Source organism: Fistularia commersonii, chromosome 15 (genome assembly GCF_037954325.1).
Source record: "Fistularia commersonii isolate RoL2024-O1a breed Wild chromosome 15, RoL_Fcom_v1.0, whole genome shotgun sequence".
Taxonomy (NCBI): domain Eukaryota; kingdom Metazoa; phylum Chordata; class Actinopteri; order Syngnathiformes; family Fistulariidae; genus Fistularia; species Fistularia commersonii.
Window position 1 is genome coordinate 13,852,496 of NC_141298.1, and position 27,869 is coordinate 13,880,364.

Genomic DNA, 27,869 nt, shown 5'->3' on the forward strand with positions numbered 1-27,869 from the left:
GAAATTCAACCAGCATTTACTTCCTTTTTACAACAAACTCCGGACAAGCCTCATCCCAACATTTCTGACTTTACAAATATGATTCCTGTCAACATTTAAAAACAATAATAAAGAACATGAGGATGATATCCGGTGTGATGCGGGAAAAGGGTTTTAGGAGTCAGACGTGACGGCAGATTCCAAAAGGGAGGACAGTTGCGACAGAATTTGGAAAAAAAATATCCAAGAATCACTGTAATTGTCTAAATCGGACGAGGAGGTGGGCCTCATGCAAGGGGGGGTACGAGTAAAAGGGTATTTTCACTTTTTCCTTCTTTTTTTCCAGTTTCCAGGATGCCCGTGGAACGGAAAACAGCGATATTAAGATGGTTTGGACTCATAGTCATTGACAAATATGCTTATCTGGAGGGTGCATCATCTTGTGATGTTTACATGTGATGACGCCCCAATGATGTAATACACATTAAAAAAACTGTATTTTTTAATAACAAATATTACAAAAGTAAGAAATGGTAATAATAACTATAATAATAATATTTTGGTTACAAAAAAAATACATGGATTTGAATTAATGGGAGTGCATCCTGGGATACCGTGTGTGTGAGTGTGTGTGTGTGTGTGTGTGGTTGCAAACTAAACTGCCATATTTTTCTGGGTCGAGACCCAAAAGCATGGGAATTTCCGAAATACAGTTTACAATTTAAAAGAACTGTGCAAACAAAGCAGGGCTATTAACTGCCGCTGATATTTTAAATGATTTAAAAGTCACGGTCTGAATCACCTAAAGGAAAAATATCATACGACTACAATGTTTTTGATAGTCTAGACATTTTCAAAAAAAAAAGTCGAAGACGGACGAGTCGCTGCTCATTCTTATCTCCGATACGGACCAATGAGATCCCTCAGCCGCTCGATGGCTATTTCCTTCACTCCCTTCCCCTCGTCTCGAAGTGGTGGCTGAATTATTCCCCCCTCGGTCCGCGTTTCTCATACTACGGAAATGGCCTCCGCAGACACGCTGGGCCCGAGCCAGGCTTTCACGTCGCCGTTTGATAAACTCCGCCCTGACGCTTCATTCATCACATGCTTATTTACAGCCTGGGGGTTTGAAATTTCGACCGAAAAAAGAAAGAGGTCTGAAGCGCCCTGAGAAGTCGCCGATGTTCTCTCGGCGCGGCCTCTCCGGTCGTCGAACCAAGCGACCCCGTGATGATCGGAAAAGCGTGTGTGTGGTTTTTTTTTTTAAAAAAAGATAATGATTAAAAAGGAGCATTTGTTGTTTTCACAGGAGGAACACGGCGTGTGTGCACATCTCAGCATCCCAGTGGGGGTTCTCTTTAGATGGGACATTCAGACATGAGGATTTTACACGTTACGGGTGAAATACAGCTCAGGTGAAGCGGGTGGGGGGGGCGTTCAGCTCCGCAGACAGGGAGGGGCGGCCTCGGGCGGGGTCGGGGAGGCGGGGGGGGTCAGCCGGGAAAGGGACAGTTGGCTCTGGGACGGTCCGATCGAAGACTTCCGGGCGACGGAGCTGCGGCGACAAAGAAAAGCGCGATCAGGTGACGAACGGAGACGAGACAACGGCAGACGTCAACTCGCCGCTCACCCTTCCTCCATCCTGGCGTCCTCCGGATGTTCTCCGTCGGCGGAGCCGTCCGTCCGCTCGGCGCCGACGCCGTCCTCCTCCTCGTCGCGCTCTTCCTCCATGTTGGGGTTGCCGGAGCAGCGGGGCAGCCAGTGCAGCTCCCCGTTCTCCAGCTCGCTGTACTCCGTGGGCTCCACCACGATGGACGGGAGACGCTCCCTCCTGAACAGGATGTCGTCGGGATAGGAGCCGGAGTCGGAATCGGGGCTGACCTCGGGGAAGATCTGACCCGGGAGGAAGAGGAATGAGATCATACCGGCCTTCGGGGATGTAATTCAAATCAAGGTTAATCCCTCTGAATATCAGAACTGTATTTTTGAACTCTCATCTTTATTTTTCTTTGGCTGACGAATGAAACCGTTTTCTTCTCTGAAAAGTCGTACCTGGTAGGCTCGGCTGCCCCTCCTCTGAACCGGCCTCTCATCCATCTGAGACTCGACCTGACTCAGAATGGTGCTCATACTGCGAAAAACAAAACGCAAAATATGATTTTGGCAAGATTATTTGCCAGCTCTCACAGCAGAACACATTCCAGACCAACTGAAATATTGTCAAGTCTCATAGATGAAATGCACTTCACATCTGTTGAATGTAAGATGAGGTTTATTTGCAGTTTTTGCAGTGTAACATGTACAGGACTGTCTCAGAAAATTAGAATATTGTGATAAAGTTCTTTATCTTCTGTCATGCAATCACAAAAACAAAAATGTCATACATTCTGGATTCATTACAAATCAACTGAAATATTGCAAGCCTTTTATTCTTTCAATATTGCTGATTATGGCTTACATCTTAAGAAAACTCAAAAATGCTATCTCAAAATATTAGAATATCATGAAAAAGTGATTTTTGTTTTTTTAATTACATTACAGAAGATAAAGAACTTTATCACAATATTCTAATTTTCTGAGACAGTTCTGTATTTCCATTGAAAAAAAGGCGAGGAAAAAGAGTGTTATTTCTGATATAAGGGGTGTTGCAGTGGTAGGGGATTAGATGTCTGTGTTATATACTATTATCTTATTTTTCATATTATTGCTGTATATATATTATTTTATATCATATAATTATAATCATTATTTACTATTCACCAACTTAATATTTCCCTATTATTTTACTGATCGCCTGTAAAACTGTAAAACCTCCTCGGAATATTATTCTTAAAATATTAACTTTGGATAAAAAATGCCCAAGCGTGAGCACTCGAGGCTCCACTGACACAACACCCAATTTACAAAATAAAAAGATATTTGATTATTGATCTGTATCATTTGACTGCATGACTTCATCATGCCATTATTATTATTGTTGCGGCGCCCATAACTTAGTGGTTGTAGTACTGCGTTCTCATCATTATACGTATCAGCTTCACTCATTTAAATAAACAGAGAGCAAACTGCCAAGTGAAATATAATGTTAGTGATGCATATTTAATGTACAATAATGTCCAATAAAACAATGATATATACATTTGTTAAGTATGTGTATTATTTAAAAGAGTAAAGTGAATGGGTTGGTAACAGGTGTGTGTGTGGGGGGGGTTAAAATGTGTTAGAAGGTCACAACAGTGACAATAAATCCAGATATTCAGCATTAAAAAAATTACATATAAATCAGGAAGAGCATCTGAGTTTAGAAACGATGTAAAAATCCAAGCAACAATGAACGAGAAAATGCACAAATGTCATAAATTGGAAGATAAAATCAAATAAAAATGTAGAAAGACACAGAAACCCGACACAAATTGAAATGAAAGTGTGTTTGCGACACAAATTCGCAACACCATCTGGAAGGAAAATGGATTTTAAAAATAGAAAAAGGGGGTCAGATCGGTGGCGCAGGATCCTGCTTCTGATTAAATCTTAAACAATCATGGGAACCCGTCTGAAGGAGGGGCCACCGGCACTTATTGTCACCCTGGGCCATCAAACGTAATCCGGGCCTGACCCAGATGAATTAAAATCTGTTTGTTTTTTGTTTCTCGTAAATCTGGACCGAATGGATTGCTTCTGGGCCACAGAATAATTCCCCCCACGTTCCTGCGGCTCCGCGGCGGCCTTCGTCCACAAATTCATCATTCCCACCTAACCGGACGCACCGGGCGCAATTCGCGGTTGGTATCGTACAGATGTGATTTCGACATGTCTCTAAAATTAGAGATTTATCTCGGGGGATTTTGGATTTAACTCGATGACTGCGTTACCATATGGCCCCGCGGAGACATGTTCCAACAGGGACCGGAGAAGGGGAATGACTTGTTCCTGCTGTGTTAATCTGCAAAGTAAGCACTTAATGACATAACAGGCTTCTACGAAGAGGGACTCCTCAGCTCCAGAAGTGGGGGGGGGACGGTGGACGGCGAGAGGAGACGAAATTGAAAGTGAAGTCATGACAAAGAGAGAATTTCCTTCGACGAAGGAGACGAGAGACCTTTCACGTTAAAGGGAAAAATCCTGCTCCTGTGTTGAATGTCAAATCACCAAGGTGATGTTTACTTGGTTCTTATAAAGACCGACACGGTTCGCACAAAGATGTTTGACTGAAAGGGAATGATTGGCAGGATTTAATCATTATACTTCTGTCTCTATAAACATGAGTTTTAGCTTAGGAAGCATTAAACTGACTATGACACGGCAAATCTGGCTTGAACAGGTGATGTGGAAGAATATGCGTCTTACCTGTGCGAGGCGGGGATGCAACTCATCTTTGCGCAATTCGAGAAGGAATTTTCCAGCAAAGTCCAAGGCGTTTTGTGCGTGTAAATGTGTGTGTGTGTGTGTGCTGGTCACTTTCTTTCCCCTCTTCCTTCTGCAGGTTCCCAGATCCAGCTTCCTCCGCCTCATCCTCCTCCCTTTCTCTCTCCCCTCCTCCCATGGGTTTTACCCGGCGTCCCATTCAGTGACGCACATGTCCCGCACATCCACGCAGACAAACCTGCTTAGTGTTCCCTTCAATTACCGACAAAGATCTGATGTGACACGTGAGAGGCTGCAGGCAGGCGGGGGGGGGGGGGAATCGTGCACGCAGATTATTGGGCGAACAGGTGTGCACCTTTGGGTTATTACTCCACACGATTATTATTGCAGAAAAAAAAAAAACAAGAATGTTGATGCTCCAAAAGGGGGGGCTGCTGATTCAACGGGGCGGATTATGAAACCAACAGATGAGGCTGCCTACTGAAAAAAGATTGTGGGAAGCCCTGTCACACTCCTCATCAGGGAGCTTTGCACAGGAGATTCTCTTTCAGTGATGCCTTTTGGATTTAAGTTTGTCTCCCGTGCCTTGGTATCTCTATAATAATAATTCACACTTTATTAATCCCCCTAGTAAAATTTGTTCTGTGCGATTAAACCCATCATGGATGAACCATGAGCAGTTAGGAGTTCAGTGTCTTGCCCAACAAGACTTTGACAGACGAGGAGAAGCCTGGACTCGAAACAGAAATGTTTGGTTCCAAGGACAATTGCTCTATCTACCTCCTGCACCACACCGCCTGTGTGTGTGTGTGTGTGTGTGTGTGTGTGTGTGTGTGTGTGTGTGGGTGGGTGTGCAACAGCTGGAAATACATACAACCAAGATTTGTTTTCTTGGTCTTTTTGGTTTGATTTTACGTCAACATTTAGATTAATCGCTTTGGGGTTTTTTTTGTTTTGTTTTAAATATGGGCGTACTGGCTTTTTCTTACTAAATGAGTGTAACAAGTGAAGTCTCAAGAGCAGTTCCTGATAATTTCTTTTTTGGGATTCCCTGGAAGAGATGCGCTTTTGAGCTTTCACGGAACACGTGCAACTCCAGCGTGCTATCACCATTTTAACCAGAAGGGTGTGCTACATTTGCACATTTGTGTTTACTTCTGCACTATAATTTATTTTTTCTGCTGCAGGGTGGACGCCAGCAGGTAACAGGAGCTGTCATGTTACATGACAATCTGATATGAACTATTCTATTATTATATTTCAAGGCTACAATAGCCACGTGGAGCATCATATTATTACATAAATGAACTATTATTGCCCCCCTTCATAATGCAGAAATGTAAATCCCACCCTTGTGCAAAATCACTCTACCTGTATTTTAAGGGTAATTAATTTGCCAAACACAATAAACTGTATTTTTTCAGTGAGTCCGACAGCTCCGTTGTATTCACGGTCTGGGAACCGTAGGTCTGGCCGGAGAAAAAAAATTCTCCGTTGCAGGATACACGGTTAATCATCTCGGATGTGTCGTCTGCTGTATCCTGCAGACGAGGTCATTGATTAACCCCCGACTTAACACGGGGACTAAGCTTCGCATGGGCAGATTGAAAAAAAGACTTAGTCGTTTCATCAAGCGGAAAAACCGAGGTGGGATGAGAAAATGTTAAAAAGTAATCAGCGATGACGGTTAGGCGGGAAGGCATCACCCCTGAAGGTGGTTTGAGAAGGTTGAAGAGCAACGGTGATTTAAATTCATGGTGCAGAGTGAGCGCGTTACGGGCAATAGAGCAGCTGCAGGATGTGCTGACACTGAACCTGCTCCGACTTCGTACACTCTGAACTTCAGCGGAAAATCACGGAGATAACTCAAAGCCAGGCAGAGATTGGCACTGCTGACCAGTTGTTGAGGAGGCATTACTCTCTTGTGAGCAATTTTGTTTCCCAAACTCAACAAATTGACATTATGTTGCTATTAATAATGGTAATCATCATGTATACTTACAAGTGCTGTGTGTCACACAATCAAGTTTAAGCAATGCTTAAGGGCTAGACAGAATAAGGCTAAGTGGATGTATTGTCATTTCATAAATGTGTGACCACATCTAAGTAAAACACGTCTGAACTTTGAACGTTATGACAAAAATACTTAGACAAGTTCATCTTCTGTATAAAGCGTGCTTGTTATAAAGTCACTGCCGGAAAAAAAAAAAAAAAAACATGTTGAATCGCCATGATCGGATTCATGGCAATATGCCGCTTCCATAGAAATGGGGTGAATTAGATAACCGTGAAGATGAGACGGCTCTGCTGCAGCTGCCGGTGCAGGATGCAGATAGAAGAGGAGGAAAGTTCATAAAACGAATCGGGCAGGAAAGAGAGGAGAGACTGGGAGGGTGATGAATTGGACGATCAGACGGATCCGTGCTGCATCCTTGAAAAGCTGTGAGGGAGGAGGTGAGGAGAAGGGGCTAAAAAAGGGTGTCAGGGGGTGAGAAGAAGGGTGAGACAAAGGGGATATAAAAAAAAAAAAAATGCAGGAACTAAAAAAGATCCTTGGACGGTTGACAAAACAAAAGCTTTGTACTCTTCAAAGCATGACTGAGTGTAACTGATTCAGGTCAGTGCTTCCTGTTTGCTCTGTAACGGGGAGAGAGAAGCAAAAAAAAAAAAAAAAATTGGGAAGAACAACAAACAAGAACTCATGATCATGAATTAACACGAAGACAATAAAAAAAAAAGGGGAATCGTCAAAGAACGCGTACTTCTCCGTTAACCCGTGATATAAAGTATAAAGTTTGGAGTAGTTTGAATCGAGAGAGGAGGCAGAGGGGGAAGAGGGAGACTCGAGCACCAAAAAAGGTCTGGAGACAGAGCTGGAGAAACTGCAGACTTGACAGATGCTGCACAGCCACGGGGAGAGAAGAATAAGGAGAGAGGCAGACAGGGAGAGGTAGGGACAGACAAATGGGAGCGAGCAGAGAAAAAGCGTAAGGGGGAAGATGAACTACGAAAAGAGGATGTTGACACGTAGGACGTGTTGCATTGTCGGGCTAATTAGAAAATAAAGGCAAGTTAGGAGGAGCAAGAGGGGCGGGTGTCCTGATTCACAGAAGCATCCAGACTTGTGAGTGTTTGTGTATGTGGGTTGTGTGCAGAGGAAAAGGACAGGGAGGGCGGGAGGAACTAGAGCAACGGGGAAAGATGATCGGGCTCGTCTTACTGTAGGTCCACCACACCGGCCCCTCCGACAAAGGGCGTCATGTCAACGGGCCCTGGCCTCGGTGCACCGGACCTGGCCGAGGGCCCTCAGACCACAGGACCAGTCGGGCTCCAGACCCTGTTGGACCTACTGGTGGGTGTCTACCAGGAGTTCTACTCCTCACCCTTTGCCAGAGAGAAGTATGTCTCCGGATTCCTCCAATGGGGTGAGTGCGCTCTCTTATCGGCGTTCGAATTTGAATACAAAGTGCCGTTGCTTTCCGAACAGACGCCCGATGGGGAATTCCTGACATTCTTCTTCGCTTCAATCTAAATATTATCGCGCTGACCTGAATAACTCACTTAGTAACCTGCTGCACATGTTGCCGGGCAGCCACTTTGTTTGGCCCCCCCACGATCCCGAACAATACCCAAAAAAAACTCACGGCACATATCGTCATGTGTGACTCAGCAGCCGAACTGCATGCTGTGGAAGCAACTTTTTCCTGCAGATAACCGGCCATTATATACATATTTTTGGTTAGCTTTATTGCTCATGAACAGACGTACTCGTCCGCCTGAATCAGCACTGGTGTCGTAGCAACCGCTTTTGATTACCTTTGTTTAGCTGTGACAACTCTGGCATTTAAAACACTGAAAGTCACAACGCCGTCACGTCGGATGTAAGAGGCTATTTCTACGCCGATGATGTATCCCGAAACCCGTGATCCGCATTTAGTCAAAAGAATCAGTGTATCTCATCCGCGTGTGATGAAGACGTCCACTTCGGTCGAATGATCGCTCGTCAAGGACTTTTACGCACCAGAATAAAGACATAAGATAATAATCGACAGAAAGAAATGATTAGTTGTATCACTTTTTGTTCAAGCAAAAAACTATTCCCTACTTGCTATGAATGGACAAGAGTCAACCTTGGGGCCACGCGGGAGGCGTCTGCATCATGAATGCATGCATTTATGGCTTTCAAAGAAGATCCAAGGGGCAAACATTGGATGGTTAAACTCTTAGTTATCTTTTAATGTATCTTCTGGGTCACATTTAAGCCTGACTTTCCAGTGATAACAAACGGAGTCAGATGGTAGTTTATTTTCCAGTGCAAGGGTGGTCCGGTATTTATCCTGCAACGTCTAGTGTTCCCATTATCATAATGCAATTAACCGGGTGTTTTTCAGTTTTAATGGTATCATGAGCGGCCTATCATAGCAGGAATGGGAGAAGGATTGAAAAAAAAATCAAACTGAATTAATCTTGTGCAAGTTAGTGAATCATTCCTGTGCCTGGATTTAGTGCAGATCATCAAAACAGTCACATTTGAACACACGCATTGTGTCAATTCAGATTTCTCGCTCATGCATGGCTATTAAAGGCGGGGTTAGAATAGAAAAAGAATATTGTCTCCAGGATCAATAAAGTAATGCTGATTCTGATATTTTGATGTTCAGACTTTTCGGTGACTCACCCCCCCCCCGTTGACGTTTTCTCTTCCTCTTTTAAAAAGGCCCTTCTACTCCACCCAACCATGTTTATGTTCACCTAACTGAAATAAAAAGGACATCAACATCACCTCTTACTGGCCATTAATTCCCCAAACAATTTATACTCAATGAAACTGGGGCTTAATCCCATATTACTGGGATTTTGCATTGTGGAGCCAGCAGGGCAAAGTCTCTTTCCCTACTGATTTGGAGGTTTGTGTTCTCACGTACAGCCCCTCTGGTTAATGTCAAAACAGTACATGTGTAAGTGTCTCCAGCCAACACGCATGGGTCCAGGGTCCATTTAAGAACATTTGTTTTTTTTCCACTGAGTTTTCATACACACACAGGAAATTTGATCTAATCCGGCATTTGAACACTCTGGCAGAGTGAGAGTAGTGTGCACACAAACACACCCTGGCCTCCATGCATGCCAATGTGGCATCTGGGTCTGGATGAGGGACTGAAGTGAAGCGTATGTCGAGCACAGATAAGTGTATATTTACTCTGTGTGAGGGTTCAGCAAAGCAAAAATCGCCTTTTTCGTGGCTTACCCCTTTAAACACTATTCAAGGCTTGTAGCAGAGGGCGACACAACAACCTCTTAATGCAATAATGATCTGATTTAAATCAGAGTTTACCAAACAAAGGCAGGGTGATTGCGCATATTTTGAGGTTTATATTCTGTAAGCATTTATGCTGGGTGTCGCTCAGGGTCCCTATGGCTTTCCTTGCATTAGTTCACTCATTTGTAAAAGGCAAGCCAATGAGAAATTCTTGAATAAACATTGCACACTTAATTTGAAAAATATAGGAAGTATATTAATAGTTTAAAGTCATGAACTGATAAAAGGACATTTTTGTGATAAAAGTCACATTTTTTATGATTCAAAGTGACGAGAGATGCAGCATCAGAGCATCATGTTGTGTTCAGTGAAGCATATTATGGATGTTGGGCTTATTTACTCCATCTTGTGTGTTGGTTCTGGAACTAGATGTGTTTTCCTAGCAGACTGAGTGATTCGTCTGTGAAACACAAAAAAAAAGCATGGGGTTGGCGCAACTTGAGAAGCGGCATGTGTGACCATATGTGATGAATTTCCATGTTTGTACAGTATTTATGACTGACCATCATTGATTCACGCGATGTCTTTGGCTCCTACGTACAGAGGCCGAGGCCAGTCAGCCGCACAAAAGCTAACTCACGATTCATATTTATTCTTCATAAATCCGTCCAATTGAGGTCCAACCACCCCGGCAGTCCTGAGATTTTGCTTTATTTCCAAATTAGATTCTTTTGTTTTTCCACTCCCCCATTCCAACCAGTGTAAAAACTTGACATGTCTTTTTATCGATTTTTTTTAACTATCCAGTTTACCTGGGGCATCAAAGAGTGTGTGAGAGACAAAAAACAAAGCAGTCTAAATAAATCAAGGTCTCAAATTATTATTATTATTATTATTATTATTATTATTATTATTATTATTATTATTATTATTATTAATATTATTATTGTTATTGTCAATAATAATAATAATAATAATAATAATAATAATAATAATAATAATAGAGCCAAAAATTAATAATGATGAATGCGTCTTCTGCAATACATTATTAGACTTTTTTTAAGTTTACTGGACAAGCATTTTGCAGGCAGGGTCTCACATGCCTGTCCCTTGTTGACTTTCATAACCTGCCAGGTGCATAAAAGTTAATACCTTTGTCAGTCACATCAGTAAAACAATGCAAGATTAATAAATGGATCACATGTCATTGTGTGATAATACATATCTCCTACCTCAATCCCCCTTTGTGGTCCACATTACGCTGGCAGTGCAAACCAGACAGTCAGAACCATAATCTATCAGCAAATGTGATCCTTATCCTCCGCAGGCAGGAAGCTGCTTGAACATGCGTCGGTTACACAGACCAATTTCACATCTATATCTGCCCAGGAACCGCTTTCTGGCTTTTGATTACAACCATTTCTGTGGTGCCTCTCCACTGCTGTCCTCCTCCAAATGGCAGATACTGAAAAGTGTGACCAGTAATAGCATCATCTGTAAAGTATTGTCATCGTGGAGAGACATGAGGGACACTGTGTATCAGCTGATGTGTGTATCAGCTGCTGTTTTTTTTTCTTTGACTTCTTGACATGTTTTGGTCTTCCATCATATGCTCATTATCATTTTTGATGGCGTTTAATGATGTATTAATAGATTGATTAACCTCTATCAACAGGACAAAACATATTTTCACAAAACTATTTTGGCTGGGGTTAAAGTTTCATACCTTCTCAAGGTTGGGGCTCTTTAGTTGTTATGTAAAAACAGATGAGAGGAAAGGCACCCAGCCAGTGGATGTAGCTTGGCCAAAATAAACCGCCTTAAAGCACTATTTTTACTTTTTCTGATAATTGATTCTGCCTGCACATTCTGTGGATGATTCATCCTGGCAGAATTGGTGAAATACAAAGAAACTGGTAAGCAATCACAAATATTTCTCCCCAAATAACACAGTAAAACAATTAATATTTATACACCTCCGCACCAAGCTTGAGTCTTATAAATAGCAATTTCCCAGAGTTATTATTGTTAATTATCTGTATCCATGAATCAGCATCAGTAAAAGAGGAAACAGCAGGCAACAGCCGTCATTTACAGCCTGACGACACTGTTGAGCTCCACATAGCAACGGAGGGGTCTCGTGTTTTGGTCCACGGTGGGAGGGTTGGAGCAGTGCTCCGTGAGCACACATTCGCCCTGGTTATCTCTGTATAACTACGCAGAATACATTGCCTAAATGAACATGGAAGGTCATGAAAGTCAGCAGGGACATTCTGTCATTCCCACCAAGCCCCCTGAATGACATTTAAGTGATGTTGTGCCAACCGGACCACCCTGACTCGGTTTCAAACATACCACGCACTCAATGTATACACTACATTTCTTACATTTCTTATATGCAAGCAAAGGCTTTTTATCCGTTCTGAACCACAACCTGTAAATAAAAAGATATTGCAATATTATGGCATCATGCCCAGCAGTCTCGCCCTCCCTCTTTTGCTGTTGCTGACAGACTTTCCATGTGACAATGACAGTGTGTGTGCCTGTGTGTGTGTGTGTGTCTGTGTGTGTGTGTGTGTGTGTGTGTGTGCCTCTTGTATTCGGAGGGCAAAGGGGGAGTGGGTCACAGCAAAGGGATTTTCCAAATTTAACCACAGCATGTGTCCGGGGATGAGGATCCAGTGTCAGTGTTGGTTGGCTGAACAGTGACAGAGAGGGCTTTTGTTCAGAACAGAAGCCTGAACTGTAGTGAAATTAAATTTGCTTTGCACAGCTGGCAGAGATTGTGAAAGTTATTTATACAGAGGGAATCCACACACCATGATGCAATTAGGAACGGTATCAAACCAGTTTGAAGTAATTACTAAATTATTGTATAGGTTAACCCATATTCTTTATTGACATGTCTAGCCTGTTGCTTGATATCATTATTACATTGTGACTTGAGGACTTAACATTCATTTCTACACTGCAACATGCACATGCTGTTTTTTTTTCTAAGTTAATAGTCTTTGATAATTCCTGCGGTCATTCTGCTGTCATTCCTATCTTTAGTTGGCTCTGCCGCATAGTGACCCTGTTTTGGTAACTTTGGTCAGCTTTGTCATCCACATCCCACGACTTCTGCAGAGATACCAATGTTGTGAAATTGCCACATCGCAAAATCAGGGTAATTGGTATATATTGAATTTAAATAAACAAAAATCTGTGGAAAATTTTGAGAGATCGGTCTGATATCAGAGAAGAAACACAAACAAGTTGGAGCAATGGTATTTATTCTGCTCAAGGCTTCTGTAAATGGCAAATAGCAGAAAACTACTTGCAAGGAAATTACTGTAGTTTTATAGCCTAATAAGTCTCATTCTAACTGAAAGAAATACAAAAAAGTTCCTGGTTTACAGAGATTGCACACTTGAGAAAGTTGTGGGAGAAATAGCATGTTTCATTTCTCCAAAATGATTCATTTGAATATTGAAAGTCAGGCCTTTAAGTGAGAGGCCAGCCAAAAAGCATATGAATGCATTCATTCAATTGCTCAACTTTTTAATTTCCAAGATGTTTCTGATCCTGCAAAGTTGTTTCAATAGATCTTCCCCTCCACCTACAGTATCTCTGAGTCTGGTTTGCTTTTCAGTCGTCCCTACATGGCTTTAAGTTCAGTGAAGGGCACAGAGCCAGATTCAACATTTATAGGAACTAGAACTTCATCACTGTTTTCTTTGTGTTCCTTTTTATGGCCTCGATCATTGTTATCCCATTTTCATTAAAATTGCATCAGGTCAGAAGGCTGCGGTGGAGCTGCAAAGTTACAAAAGTGATTATGATTTAAATTTTGAAACATTTGAACGAATGAAGTAGGATAAGAATGCTTTCTGTATTGTTACCAAATGCCCCCACGAAGTATGCAACAGTTTGAAATTAACACAGATGTAGACGTGTTCTTACCCTTTGGGTGATTATTTCCCAAAGCCATATTTATTACAATATACAATTTTACAACAGATCAAGGGTCTGCTTTTGCCATTTTAATTTTATCTTATTTGTTTTTTCAATGATAAATTATTTTTAAAAAGTATACACAAGCATTTAAGGTGTGATTAATTTTCATGAGTCGACTGCAAATCATCCCCCCTTATTGAGATTAACTGAATGTAATTAAAGACATAAAATTGTTGAAATTTTGTCAACATTATCAACATGATATAGCACCATGACAAAATTCACAGTGTACATTTCAAAGATGCACTAGAATTACTGTGAAGTACTATCCAGATTTATACAATTGACTTGCATATATTTAATTAAGATATGCAGTTTGGTGTTGGACATTTCTTTTCACTTCAGGCATTTGCATATGTTGTAGTTAGTAGTAGTAGTAGTGGTAGTAGTTGTAGTTGTAGTAATAGTAGTGGTGGGGGTTGTAGTAAGAGCACTGGGAGTAGTAATGGAATTGAGATGAGATGAGAAATGAGAATTGTTGTTGATGTTAAAAATTCTCGAGGTCTCTAGTAGGGCTGGAAATTTCACCCGTTAATTTTGATTATGAATTACAAGGGGAAAATAATGCGCGAAGAATATTAACTCATTTTGATCGGGGGTTAATTTGCACCCCGGAACGCTTCTGAGTGCTCGAGTTCCAGCCGGACGGATTACACGAACGCACTTTCCCATTAGCATAACGCGACGAGGTGGGTTTAATGACGACAAAGTTAAATTTTGGAAACTTCTGGATGGAAGTATGTACAGAAAGTGCATTTTTTTTTGTATTTTTCGTGGGGGAAGGGGTTTCGCAGTAGCACCTCCGGTATCGTTACCGCCTCAACGCAACATATGTTCCGGCTAGCAAGCAGGTAGCTAATATTAGCCTTGTACTATCACACTGGTTAGTAATGCTAACTTTGCGACGGAAGATAAAAGCGTTGATAAAAAAAGTGACAAAATGTTCAAGTCAGTTGATGCGAATTACAAACTGCCACCCAGAAAGAAAATATCAAAAAACAGAACAGCAGCTACAAAGTTAGGGGAAGGAGTATGTCAGGTTTGGGGATGGGAGGGACGTTAACAGGTCATGTTGAAGAGTCACACTTCTATTGTTCTGTGTTAGTGACTGATGGGAAAGTAAACACTGTTCTGTAGTTTAAGCCCATTCATATTGATTCATTTGCCAAACAAACTTCAAATTCTTCTTTCTCCTGTCAAATTAGATTAATTTATAAGACTCAATTAGAATTAAGTAGTGATTTTTTTTGATGGAGTCCAACCCCTAGCCACTGCATATGCTTTCCCTCAAAATAAAATAAAATTATCAAATAAAGGATTCTTGTGATGAGCATCTTAATGGCCCAGATAGTTTAGAGACTGCAATGCTTATGACTTGTCTTGAATCTAATTATCTTATACAAAGCATATATGTCTTGTGTAATAATACAGATTGCCACAACAATTTTCCATGAATAAATGATAACATGATACGAAAACAGCTGGCAGAACACTCACAATTATCTGAAACAGTATTTATTTAAACAGATTATACAAGGTTTTGTACTGAGCCCCCTAGTGACCAGTGAAGTAATGTTACAGTATTTTTTTAGCCTGATTCATAACTTTACGGTGGAGCAAATATCAGCGTGCATTTTGTGAATGGCCTTTAGTCATCAACATGTGCGGTCATGAGATTTAATCACAAGACCCTATTATCATTTCTCTCTCTCTCTCGATGGTGTTCTCACTGCAAGTTCTTATGAATAACTCAGCAGAGCCATGTTTTCCAGATTTTCTGTGTTTTCATGGGGGGGTTGTCATTTTCTTCATGGAGATGATGCTGGCTGAGCAGCGTAACTTGTTGCCTCAAATAAACTGAAAAAGGCACAGACTACAAAGTATGCATTCATATCCTGCATACACACGCATCTCACTCAAATTGTTCCAAAGACTTGGCTTCTAGGGAGGATACGACCACAGGAAGAACAGACAGCAACATCCATTTCCTGCAAAGACATGTTTTTTATGTCAGGCGGCTGAGTGGATATTCATGCACTGGCCAAACTTGGAAGTTATCAAGGTTACAGACAGAAGATGATAGATATTTTTCCATGACTGAATGCCATGGAGTCAGCCTCCAGATCCCTGGGTTAAAGGAAGTGAGGGAAGTGGGTGACCATAAACTGTCAGACTCCACTATTCCCTGGGTAGTGAAACACCTGCAATCGACTTTGCAGAGACAACATTCATGCCCGGAAAATGTGATACACAAAGAAAAAAAAATACAATCCTCTGCAAATTTACTTAATCACTTTAAATCTGACATTTTTGTGAAATGAGCCTTTATGCTGTGGCAATACCATCTTATCTTCACTTCTAATTGTTGACATCTTAATCAACTGTCGCTGAAAGAAATATGGACCTTTTGTTTTTTTGGGCGAAGTTAAATTGTCTTTGTTATAAAAAGTCATTCATTAAGTTTGATGACACGGTTAAGTCTCAGCAGCGCAGAGGACTTGTATAACTCTGACCTCAAAGACTGTGGAGAATAGCGCCATCTCCTGGAGCTCAGCCTGGAGGGGGCGGTTGCTGCATGTGTACGTTGGCTACATTAATGTTACATAAAACTTCATGTGTACTTCTGCGAGTCCAGGCTTTAAAGTATGAGCACTGCAAAATTGATATATTGACTGTTCTCAAAAAAAAAAAAACAGACTAATTTATGGATGTGTTCTAATACGCATACATGGATATCCAGGTTTATGAGAACCTGAGGTAGCAATAGTTACTGCGTTCAAAGAAGAACATCAGAAAGCATGGAAAAGTCATTGTGGAGGGATTCAAATAGGATGATTGGCCATCAGACTCTTGTGTGGATACCTCATTTTGAGTGCTCCTCCTGTTGGTCTCTAATAAATATTGATCATACAATAACGAATGTGCACTTTGTATACAAATATTAAACACAAATTTGACATAGGAGGTGTCTCTGCATATTTAAGTCCATTCAATCACTCTTTACTGTTGAATAGAGCTGTTTTCAATGTATCCATACATTATTTATTGATTGATTGATTTTTCCAATGAAATCCAAAGTGTATGCCTTTCACAGCAGTTCTCCATAGCTAGAATAAAGTATTATTGTTTCTTTAAAAACATTCAAATGACATTGCTCACAGCAGACATTTTTGGTCAGCAGGTCATGTGAGCGTAAGGGAATGATCTAAAAATTGCCTTTAATCGGCCCGTGTAATCAGCCACAATCACTATTCCCAAACACAAGTTTCCAAGCTCCAACCAGACAATTCCCCTAACCTTAACCATATGAGTGTTTAACTCAACGTACTATTTTGATTCATCCATGTCTTCTTGCTTAACATAATAAAAGAATATTTACTGAACACGATCCTTCCCTGAACCTCACCAAATGTTTTGGGATTAGACCTAGCCGGATATTAATCTTAGCTTTCTCAAACCAGTGAGCAGATTTTCTTTTCAACAGCGATGTCGTTTCCAGTAGGCCGCTAAATCAGAAAAACGTGGCATATTGTTTTAAAGTGCTCAGACCAACAACATACTTTGTGGTTCATTCAGGGGCTCTTATTGTTCCCCTGGGTGGTTATTAATCAAAAGAATGCACATATGGATAGATAAAGCTGAAAGAAACTTCACGTAGAATCTGAGCAGCAGCTCTGAATTCTGAAGCTGATCTTGGCGCCCGTATGCAAAAAATAGAATAAGATGAAAATCTAATTTTATTATATATTAGATAATTGAAAACTTGAAATAATGAGTTAAATGCTGGGACAGTGAAATTAGACTGAAAATGAAAATTTCCAGCGTTGTATTTAAATAAACTATCAAAATGAGCTCAAGCTTCAAGGACAGAGTAACCGTGACATCCTTGATTTTTAGATTTTGGTTTGCTGAGCTGTCTTCAGATATTCTACCTCAAATGAATATTTTGCATTCAAACATCCCGGAACTGAAATTTTAGAAATCTCAGCCAAAAACAAAACATCATCTCAATGCAGGTTTTGTGTTTCACAAAAGGTGTACATGGTTTGTTAACAACTAATGAAGAGTTGTTGAGAAAGAAACTTTCGTGCTGTACGTGTGTCTCAAGTACATTTTTTCCTTCTTTTAAAAACATTCCTTTTTCGCCTCACTCGCATTCCTGCCAGTGTGCACGGAGATGAGGAATGAAAAATAAAAATAAAGGACTAGAAAAGCTGCCTCAATTCATAAATGATGGTTGCTATTTTTAGCTTTCCAGTAACTCTTAATTTCATCTATAAAAAGAATGAGCCTTTACAACAAAAATGATCTTCTTTGGTGCTGTAGTATGCAGGCCAGTGGGCACGATACCTGGGCCTTCGAGCAGAGTTATTCCTCTGGGGGCAGAACATCTGCCCCAAGTAGACTAAGGTGGCATGTTAAGGCTACAGTACGTATGGTTTGCACACAATTCCTTTCAATAATCCGTAATCCCTCTTTACATGTTCTCTGTTAGTGGAGCCCCTGGTGAGGCAGGTGAGGAAGACTCGCATCAAAAGAGAAGATTTTCACATCCTGAAGGTGATAGGACGAGGCACTTTTAGTGAGGTGGGTAGAAAATTAGACGACTGAACAAAATCTACTTTGCTACCGGATGATATTGAATATGTCATTCAAACACCCCTTTGTGTTTGTGCTCAAATGTAGGACCAATATAAAATGCTGCCTTGTTCCATTTATTGTTGTTGTGTACCGAGCCAACAAGGAGGACTCGGTAAAGCAGTGTGTGTCACTATTGAACATCTTGCAGGTTGCTGTGGCGAGGATGCGTAGCACACAACAAGTGTATGCACTGAAGATTATGAATAAGTGGGACATGCTCCGGAGAGGAGATGTAAGCATACAAATACACAGAACTACTCTTTAGTTTACAATAATAAAGCTTAAATGATAATAATAATAAGAACAATGTCTTAAACAGACCCTTTTTTGAAAGGTAACGCAAATGATACTCCCATTAACCCAGAATTATGGCATAGAAGTTCAGTGCAACAAAGCAAGGAGAACCAGGGTTGAGAAACGATACTGCTAGGAATTTGTAATATGCAGTCATAAACAAAGCCAAACAGCGAAGAGGCATTTTACAGGAAGACAAGTTGAGGTGCACTGAATTTTCAAAACAATAAACTCAAAAGTGGATGTCGTTCAATTATCTCTTGCACAATAAGACATTTACCTGGCTCAAGTAAGATGGTGTTTGTTGGCTATGTACAGACAGCATGTTACCAAGAGGAAAGGGAAGTTTTGCTGAGGGGTGATCGGCGCTGGATCACTGAGTTGCACTACGCCTTTCAGGACGACAACTATCTGGTATGTTTATGACATGAATTTCTGATGCCGCTTGACACTTTAGCATACACCGTATCTGACTTCAAACATGCTACCGTTTACCCCCTCTCAGTACCTGGTGATGGATTACTACGTCGGGGGGGACCTACTGACACTCCTCAGTAAGTTTGGAGACCGGATTCCCGAGGACATGGCTCAGTTCTACCTAGCTGAGATGGTCATGGCAATCGACTCCGTTCACAGGCTGGGTTACATTCACAGGTGGGTTAATTGGACAGAAACAGAGCGTTGGCTGATTATCAAGATGTTGTGATGACTTATGATTCCTGTTATTGGAGAATGTTTTAGGATTTTTTGTTGTAAATATCTGACTGGTTTATTGAGCTAAAGAATTGTTACCTAACCGATGGCCTATGGATGGCAACTCTTTATATGTCTGGGTGTTTTGGTTCTCAGTGCCTTGTAGCACCTACCAAAGGGGAAATGATCAAACAAGCTATATCCCAGATGTGATGGGTTTGCAGTTCTGCCTCTGTCCTCACTGTGGACGTGCAGATGTCAGAGTCTCTACAGTTTGCTGCATATGTTAAAGCAGCTTGAACTCCTTCAGCTGAAATCGAAGCTTCTGCTGAGTTCTCCACAAAATGATGTATGTTAAACACCAAGTTTTCCCATACAATGGTGGGTCCCAGGAATGTAATGGTGTTATCAATAGTCACAATGCTGGTGAGTACTGTGAAAGGAGCCCACTTCCTAAAGCTCACCGTCATCTCCACTGCTTTCAGCACATTCAGCTTTAGATTTTATAAACAAACTCTTGTCGGTGCCTATTGGTCCCGTCAGTCAGGGGAAAAAATAGGAGATCCTGTCAGCTGGTTTATTTCGGAGCAGAGGATCACTCTAAAGAGGTTGTTGAATACTGAGAAGAAATCCACAAACAAGCTCATAAGTGTCTCTGGCAGGTCATGTTGTTGCAGGATGTAATGTGGACTAGTGTTGACGCCTTGTTCCATTGATCTGTTTTACTTGTTGGGCGAACTGCAGAAGGTCAAACAGCTCTTAGAATTGAAGCGGTGTAACACTGTTCTGATTAAATATATTTTGTCAATCAAAATAATGCAAAATCTGATGTCATGTACCCTTTTTTTTTGCAGAGACATCAAACCTGACAACATACTGCTGACGGCTGATGGACACATAAGACTCGGGGACTTTGGCTCCTGCCTCAGGCTCCAAGACGACGGGATGGTGAGGAGTGACATTTTTCAGTTAATGTTGAATATGTGCTGTGGTTCTAGATTAGATTCAAATGCAAACAATTTCAATGTAAGAACAAAGTGTCCTAACTGCATTTTTTTGATCAAATAATCTGCATAAGTATCGAATTAGCAAAACACTATAAGAACTGCAAATGAGTTTGGCTTTCAGATTTAGATAAAAATAAAACCTGCTTTGAGAAGGAATCAGGGATTTGCAGAGCAGTCACTGAGCAACAAATACATTTCTTTAACTTCTCAGGGATAATTGATTAAGTTTGTGAATTTGTCCATGTGTTGTTGACCGCGCAGGTTCACTCATCTCTCGCAGTGGGAACCCCAGATTATTTGTCTCCAGAGATCCTGAGGGCTGTGGAGGGTGGCGGAGGCTATGGTAGGGAGTGTGACTGGTGGGCTCTTGGTATCTGTGCCTACGAGATGCTGCTTGGGACCACGCCCTTCTACGCAGAGTCAATCTCTGAAACCTACGCCAAGATAATCCACTTTCAGGTACATTTGTTCACTGCCAAGTTAACGCTTCTGTCAGATATTCTGGCAAATGCAGATAGGATGATCTGCAGAGAGTTACAAGGGGCTACACCTCAGCCCAACAGAGCTACATTAATACAAATAAATAAATTCATAAAAAAACGTTATTGGGAAATAGATGCTTGTTGATTTTTTTGTTTGGCAGTCAAACCTATTGCACTTGAAAACGGCCCAGATGTGTTCCATATCTGCTCTCTGTTCTCCAGTGGCCCATATTTGGCCTTGAATTGACTCGGTGTATGTAGCTGCCTAAAATAGCCTTCATATCCACCTTTTATGTCCACACCTGTTCTGGGTCAAACCCAGCTCATTGAATTTGGCCCACACCTGGCAAACAACACTTGCCATGAAAGTAAGTAAAGTCTGGCTCACATTTTGCCCACGCAGCTGATGCCAGAGCTGTATGTCAGCCCTAGATGCCAATAGCACCTTGCATTTGGCCCAGATGTTGCCGCCATCTGGACAGACCGTTCCCGTGACAACAAAAATCCGTCAGACATTGTGAGACCAACATTTAACACAAACCTAGTGGCACTCAAAGCAACTAGCTCTCATTTAGATAGTATCTTTATAACTTGCTGGTAACATGGCAATAGCAACACAAACTGTGTATCACCCTGGTCTTCGTCAAAGATCTTCCCCACTCTTCCGCTGGAGCCGCTCCAGAAGAGTTCTCTGTCCAGATTGCTCAGTTCAATGCGTGTTCAACTGTCACGAGACAAAGCTCCTCAAAGAGTTATTTATGCCGGAGAGGATTAACTTCTAGAATCTCAATGAAAACTTGGTATCCTTCTGCTATTGATTTCATTTTTTTATGTTCAAATAGTACATGCGTTTTTGATATATCTAATATTTATTGTTTGTATTTATGTATGGCAAAGCACTGACATGTTTTGCATTAGTGATAGTTGCTTTGCATATAAACTTTATTTAAGCACTTGTCTTTTGGGGGGGGGGGGGGGGGGGGCATTTTGAAAGAAGCAGAAACCATCTCTAACAAAAATGAAAACCTTGTGCTTTTCTTCAAACTCATTTTTCGAAGTTCCACATTACCAATAAAGTGCGATGCACAACTTTTGATTAAAAAAGCCAAGGTATTACCCTGCGGCAAAGATAGATGGTATTTTAGCTGTGTGAACATTTACAAATGGAAGTTTCTTCCGCATATTCTTGGTCTGCAGGAGTATTTTGGATTCCCCTCATCTGGCCCTGAGGTGTCAGATCAGGCTCGTAGCTTCGTCACCGGACTCATCTGCGAGAGGGAAGTCCGTCTAGGGAGGAAAGGCTCAAGTGACTTCAGGAGCCATCCTTTCTTCAGTGGACTGGACTGGGGATCCCTGCACAAGCTCCCTGCCCCCTACCTGCCCGATGTCTCGAATCCGACTGACACCTCCAACTTTGACATCCTGGATGATGGTCTCAGCGACATGGTAAAGACATCTGCGTTTGTCTTTGCACTTAATGAAATGAATCTGAAGAGAATCAAGAGCCTCAAACTACCCTTTTCCAGCTTAGGATGTTGATATCTAATGGGCTCTGAGTTGGAGCGAAGTGACAGATGCTGAAATTTGTGTGAAAATGAAGTGTGTCAGACTTGAAAAAACAACTTATCAGTCAGAAGACATCAACACTTGTACAAAATATATGTACTGTAAAAAAATGTATACATACAGGTATATATATAATACATATAATATACAAATAATATTATATAAAAAGTAATACATATAACCTGCTTTTGTTTGGTGTGTGTTGTGTTCTGCAGGAAACACTCTCTGATGTCATGGATAGAGCCCCCATTGGAGTGCACCTGGCCTTTGTTGGCTATTCTTACACTGCCACCAGGTGATCTAGAGTTTGTCTTTCACAATTATATGCATCATACTTGCCTTTGTAAGGATTTTTCCAAGTAATTTTTCAATTGGGGGTTGTTTTTTTGTGTGTTGTTGCTGTTGTTGTTGTTGTTGCTTTTATTAGTCAGACAGGTGCAGTGGACCGCAGCAAAGACATCATGATGCAGATTGACCACACAAGACTCAGAGAGAGTGAGAGTCTTTTTACCCCAGAGAAACTGGTAAAAAAGAGACATCAGTCTCTTCAGAACCTCAGATTGCATGTTGATTAACATTTCTGCAACTCATTGTCCTTTTAACCCCGATCTTATCTCACTTGAATGCAGAGCAAGCTGTGGCAGCTCACAGAAACGATGCCCGATAACCGCTCGACGGCGGTGGAACTCCCAAACCCCCCAAAGCAGAGTCATGATGTGTGGACCCAAACCACGACGGAGGAGGAGGATCAGAAAATTTTGGGAATCAACAAAGACCTGCAGAGGTATCTATCCACACCGAATATGAACACCGTGTGTCAACAGAAAGGAGCAAAATTGGGAGGGGTAGAGATGTTGACAAGTCTGAGTGGAGATCAAATATGATCATGGTGTTTGTTGGGTCTTCCTGGACCGTCTGCCCAACGGTTTCCTGTTTCGATTTAGACCAGCATTCGGTTAAAAACACATTGAAAACAGATTCGCTTTCAAACCCTGTTTTATCTTGCTCGTTGATTTGAGAAACCACGTGAGATCCGGTGTCAAACTCGACCGGAAAGTAAATTTGAGGTCAGATTTAAAGCACAATGCTATGTGTGAATCAACGATTTGACAATTACTTTAAACTGGATTCTCCGTTAAGATACACACATTCTCACCAGTAGGCAGGAGCTGCCTCATTGACCTGTCACCGTTGGAACATCTTCAGGGATCTTGATAACATTGATTCAGATTTAACACAGATAGATTAAGAAGTGGAAATGGGTGTCAGGCTGTTATTCAAATAGCTAACAGCACGCACCAGCTGATAAGATCATACATGTCTTCCATCTTTACCCCCCAGGCGCTTAGAGGAAGCTGAAAGGAAATACTGTGAGCTGGAGAAAGAGATGGAGCAACTGAAGGGCGAGATCCAGGACACAAGACCCAAGAAGAAGACAGGCAAGGGATCGACACCCCTGCGTCTGCATCACACTGTCATCGTCATCGCCGTCATCATCATTACGATCATCGTTCTAGGCAGCCTGGACTGTGCTACTATTTCTCTTCTTTTTGTAGCAGCTGTGCTAGTGATGAGCTACTCCATGACATGATAAAAAGATGCTTTGACTCTGGGGTGGAACCAAAACAAACTGAGCCAGTTTCTATGCTGGATTAATCATTACTATATTATTTCAGGTTTTTTACCATTCTCTCTCTCACACAGTCAACTCAAGTAACTGACAATTTACATATATATAACCCGGACACAGTTGAATTTAACTTCACTTTACTTAAATTGTAAGGCAAAGAAATTGTATTTTCAAAGGTGTCATTTCAATATTCAGACTTATAATTCTCATTGTCTTAAGAGGTGCTAGTGTCGGTCAAACTGGAAAATAAAATGCGTGTATTTGATAATAGATCAACTTGGTGGTCAGATTAGTGTTCCTTGTTATGTCTGATATTCAAATGTTTGCAAAAAGGTGTCGGAATAGGGCGGAGGATTTTGCTACTGTCCATAAACACATCGAAATCCACAGAGGGATAAAAAATGAATTAAAGGTCAAAGCCTCGCAGTGGAACCTCGCTTTTCATTCAGCCAAATTTGCCCCATTGGGATAGAACAAACCCTCCAGAGCTCGATATTTCAGTAACATTACCTAATAGCACAGACACTCACACAAACCAAGCACTACTTAACAATCTCAGGTCTCTTAGGAACAATATAAATGTGAGATGGAATGAGTTCCAGACAATATTAGCCACTCTAAATAAACATAGTCCTGCACAGTTCCAGCAACATCTGCTTACATTGGAGGCCTTAGTCAGAACATGGTGATAAATACCCATTCTAAGAATAGCGGCGGTATGCAGTGGCTCAGTTTCCATGAATCAAGGCATCGTCGAGATCTTTTTCAAGATGCAGGGGTAGAGGGTTCTTCCAGCTGCTGGACTAAGGGATGAAAATGTCCTGAAAAAATGACAAGGGTTCATTTTATTGTAAAAGCATGTGAACAACAACAAAAAAAAAAAGCATGTGCTTCACATCGCTCCATGGTGAGATATGCACAATTGACTGTTTCCATCACTTTTCCTTCACCTTCTCCCACGTTCTTTCCTTTGCATCACCACACACGTACTGGATTTTCGTTCTGTACGCGTCTTTGGCGTTGTTGCGATTCCGGCTGGCCGGCAGCACCCCGGGGTTGAGCGCCTGCATCGTAAGCTCTGATGTCCCTGTTTCTCTTTCAATCACAGAGCTGAGTATCTGCCCAGCATCTCTTGCTCTGCCTGCCCACTGTTTGGATGCACCAGAGGATGTAAGCCTATCTTTAATCCACATTCATATTGTCTTTCTCTGCTTGACATGGGAAACAACAGCGTGTAACCTCCGATTCTCCTATTAAAACCCAAGAATAGAGGTCAGCTCATTTATATACGGGGGCTTTATGTGTGTCAGGGACGATGTTTTTGACAGTGTGTTTACCGATCTGACCTGCATGTGTTTCAGAGGGAGAGAGCGCCCCCAGCCTGTCATTACCCGCTGGTGATTCCTCTTCACCGACACCTGCTCCTGTTCCACAGGGTAGGGAGAAGATGCTGTTTGGTCTTATTTCCGAAGCATCGTGTTTCATCCAGATGGATGAACGGGCGATGATTACCACAATCTTCTTTTCCTTTCGGCGGCTCCCTTCAGGGGTCGCAAAGCGAATCGACCTCCTTCATCTAACCCTTTTCTCTCTATCGTCTTCTCTTACACGGTGGCTAATTCAATAATTTTAGAAACTGTAAAAAGACCAAAATAAGTCAACTGAATTGCATTACCAATTTAAGTAAATGTAGGCCCGAGTGTTCTATTTAATATCTTAGATTGCTAGAGTTAAAGATAAAGAAAATTATTCATCTTACAGATTGTAATTGGTGAAAGTGGTTTCGAAAACGCTCAATAAAATTGTTCCGAGCACAAAACGAATCTTCTAAAAATCGTGTTAATTCTATTTTTTATGACTTTACCATATATATACAGGACTGTCTCAGAAAATTAGAATATAGTGATAAAGTTCTTTATCTTCTGTAATGCAATTACCAAGACAAAAATTTCATACATTCTGGATCCATTAAAAATCAATTGAAATATTGCCAGTCTTTTTATTATTTTGTATTGCTGATTATGGCTTACATCTTAAGAAAACTCAAAAATCCTATCTCAAAATATAAGAATATCATGAAAAAGTTTTTTTTTTTTTTTTTATTTTATTACAGAAGATAAGGAACTTTATCACAATATTCTAATTTTCTGAGACAGTCCTGTACGCAGTCTCCTGTTCATTTACTGACATCCCATCACAGAGCTTTAAGCTTAGTTTATATAATAATATCAGTCAGCAGTTACCTCCCGACGGTGACCCCCGTAAAAATGAAAATCATTTTTGATGTCACCGAAAAGATTTATTTTCGATTTTTTTAACTTTTCAAGCAAACAAAATAAGAAGAACTTCCGTGCGAGTTCCTCTAAACATCCACACACGAACAGCAGGAACGTGAGTTTGTCTTCATATACGCTCAGGAACCATGATGTTGTTTGTTTTCCAGGCTCGCCTTCCACGGGTGAGGAGTGAGTCGTACCTCCTGGTGTGCGCGGAAGGTGGGGAGCTCCAAGCCTGGGAGAGACACTGTTACACCGAGCTCTCCTGAACGCGACACACGCCGCGGAGCTTAAAGGGCCCACCCCAAGCAAGACTCGAGAGCTCGAGGGAGTCACAAAAAGGCAGGTCAGACTTGCTTGTGAGCCGGCGATGACGATTACGGACATTTTCAGAGCTGCCTCGCCTGCTCGCTCGAGCTGGGACGGGCGTGCACACTCACAAAAAAAGACTGGCATGCCATGTGAGAATACTAAAGTCGGGCAATTTAGACCATATTGGTGCATTTAGGTGTTACAGTGACAGATTTCTCTTTTGTATCTGCACCTTTGGGTGATTTGCACTTGTGTTGCACTACTATAGGCATGTATTTGCTGTGCCTCTTTTAGTATTTAAAAGCTTTATATGGACATTTTGCATTTTTTTATGTTTTTTTTATATATTTGTGTGTATATATACATATATATATACACACAAATATATATATATATATAAGAATCTAGGCCACATCACTGCGAGCTCTATGAGTGTGAAAGCTGCATAGATACAGAGTTCAAGAGCAACGATATAGAGAAAGGTGTGTTGCACAGTTTAAGTCAGACACGAGGAATGATTAATTGCTTTAGTTTATTGAGGTTCATGTTTGGCTGATTCACAGTTCAGGGACTCAAATGCATATTAATCAAAGCCATAATATCCAGCCTGAATATGATCCGTTTCATGGCCCGTCCTGCTGTTTGACTCCACTCGCTGTGAAATCTATTAAAGTGTCTAAGTGATTTTCCCAAAGCTTTCGCAATATTTAATGGGATCAAAATTCAGCGTATGCCACAACGCCCCGGTTTCACAGAGCGTGCATCTGATTTAGACTTCCAAGTTTTAAAATTAATACAGTCAAAAATCCTCAAAAGGTAACTCCTGTTATGATCACAAGTTTACAAGTCATGGTTCTGAGCTTTGTTATCAAATGTGAATAAAGCCTTCCGGTGTTAAAGCTCAAATCCCAAATCCTCAATTTAAGCGACAGGTAAATGATCCACTTTTTGACATATTTTTATTTGAGTCTCCAGGCGCAGGATGTAAACTCACCATTTATCATTTGCAACTTCCAAAATTCAGAAAACAATATTGAGGACACGACCCCTGTGTCGTCACTGGTGTTTATACCCTGTTCTCTTGACACTCACCCTCTGCTAACTCTCATGCCAAAGCTATGCAAAGCCACGGTCTGGCCCCCCAAGCCCTCTCCATATGTTGATCCGAAGAATTCAACTTCTTAAGCCTCCCTGGCAGCGAGAGGGAGAGCTTTCCAAAGTGCATTTAGTCTTCATGAAGTGCCCGTTTATTAGTCGCAGCCCATTTGGAATAAACATTAATGTGAAACATTGCACAGAAACGCAGTAAACAAAGAAGACTGCATCGGAAAAAAATCCCCAAACATTATCCTGGAATAGGAGTTT

The 27,869-nt window shown here is 41.3% G+C and overlaps 2 protein-coding genes across 5 annotated transcripts; one reads left to right on the top strand and one right to left on the bottom strand.

Moving 5' to 3' along the window:
• Positions 1-11,059, bottom strand: LOC147226627 (uncharacterized). Of its 2 annotated transcripts, none has more exons than XM_086160626.1 (4): positions 10,837-11,059; positions 2,032-2,110; positions 1,610-1,872; positions 1-1,534 (listed from the first exon to the last, which is right to left on the bottom strand). In XM_086160626.1, the coding sequence occupies exons 2-4, from the start codon at positions 2,107-2,109 to the stop codon at positions 1,417-1,419; spliced, it is 459 nt and encodes a 152-aa protein (XP_086016752.1). In that variant the 5' UTR covers position 2,110; positions 10,837-11,059; the 3' UTR covers positions 1-1,416. The 2 variants fall into 2 exon arrangements, with proteins under 2 accessions (XP_086016752.1, XP_086016751.1); XM_086160625.1 differs by lacking the exon at positions 10,837-11,059 and adding an exon at positions 4,327-4,566.
• Positions 7,320-27,198, top strand: dmpk (DM1 protein kinase). Of its 3 annotated transcripts, none has more exons than XR_015107200.1 (15): positions 7,320-7,769; positions 18,099-18,190; positions 18,393-18,476; positions 18,857-18,952; positions 19,044-19,192; positions 20,086-20,179; positions 20,500-20,697; positions 21,918-22,166; positions 22,502-22,581; positions 22,714-22,810; positions 22,916-23,070; positions 23,628-23,725; positions 25,025-25,188; positions 25,278-25,352; positions 26,360-26,413. XR_015107200.1 is itself a non-coding variant. In XM_086160623.1 (15 exons), exons 1-15 carry the CDS (start codon positions 7,604-7,606, stop codon positions 26,459-26,461), a joined length of 1,797 nt encoding a protein of 598 aa, XP_086016749.1. In that variant the 5' UTR covers positions 7,323-7,603; the 3' UTR covers positions 26,462-27,198. The 3 variants fall into 3 exon arrangements, 2 of the variants coding, with proteins under 2 accessions (XP_086016750.1, XP_086016749.1); XM_086160623.1 differs by having other exon boundaries at positions 7,323-7,769; positions 25,025-25,086; positions 26,360-27,198; XM_086160624.1 differs by lacking the exon at positions 25,025-25,188 and having other exon boundaries at positions 7,322-7,769; positions 26,360-27,198.
• The last annotated feature ends 671 nt before the right edge of the window (positions 27,199-27,869 follow it).

What these genes read in the sequence shown, in the direction of transcription:
- LOC147226627 (XM_086160625.1), bottom strand. Translation starts at nt 4,352, where the DNA reads ATGAGTTGCATCCCCGCCTCGCACAG. An exon ending in GGGGCAGCCGAGCCTACCAG is followed by an intron (nt 1,873 to 2,031) that starts GTACGACTTTTC and finishes CTCCCGGGTCAG; the next exon opens with ATCTTCCCCGAGGTCAGCCC. An exon ending in GACGCCAGGATGGAGGAAGG is followed by an intron (nt 1,535 to 1,609) that starts GTGAGCGGCGAG and finishes TTGTCGCCGCAG; the next exon opens with CTCCGTCGCCCGGAAGTCTT.
- dmpk (XM_086160623.1), top strand. Translation starts at nt 7,604, where the DNA reads ATGTCAACGGGCCCTGGCCTCGGTGCACCGGACCTGGCCGAGGGCCCT. An exon ending in ATCAACAAAGACCTGCAGAG is followed by an intron (nt 23,071 to 23,627) that starts GTATCTATCCAC and finishes TTTACCCCCCAG; the next exon opens with GCGCTTAGAGGAAGCTGAAA. An exon ending in GTTTGGATGCACCAGAGGAT is followed by an intron (nt 25,087 to 25,277) that starts GTAAGCCTATCT and finishes CATGTGTTTCAG; the next exon opens with AGGGAGAGAGCGCCCCCAGC.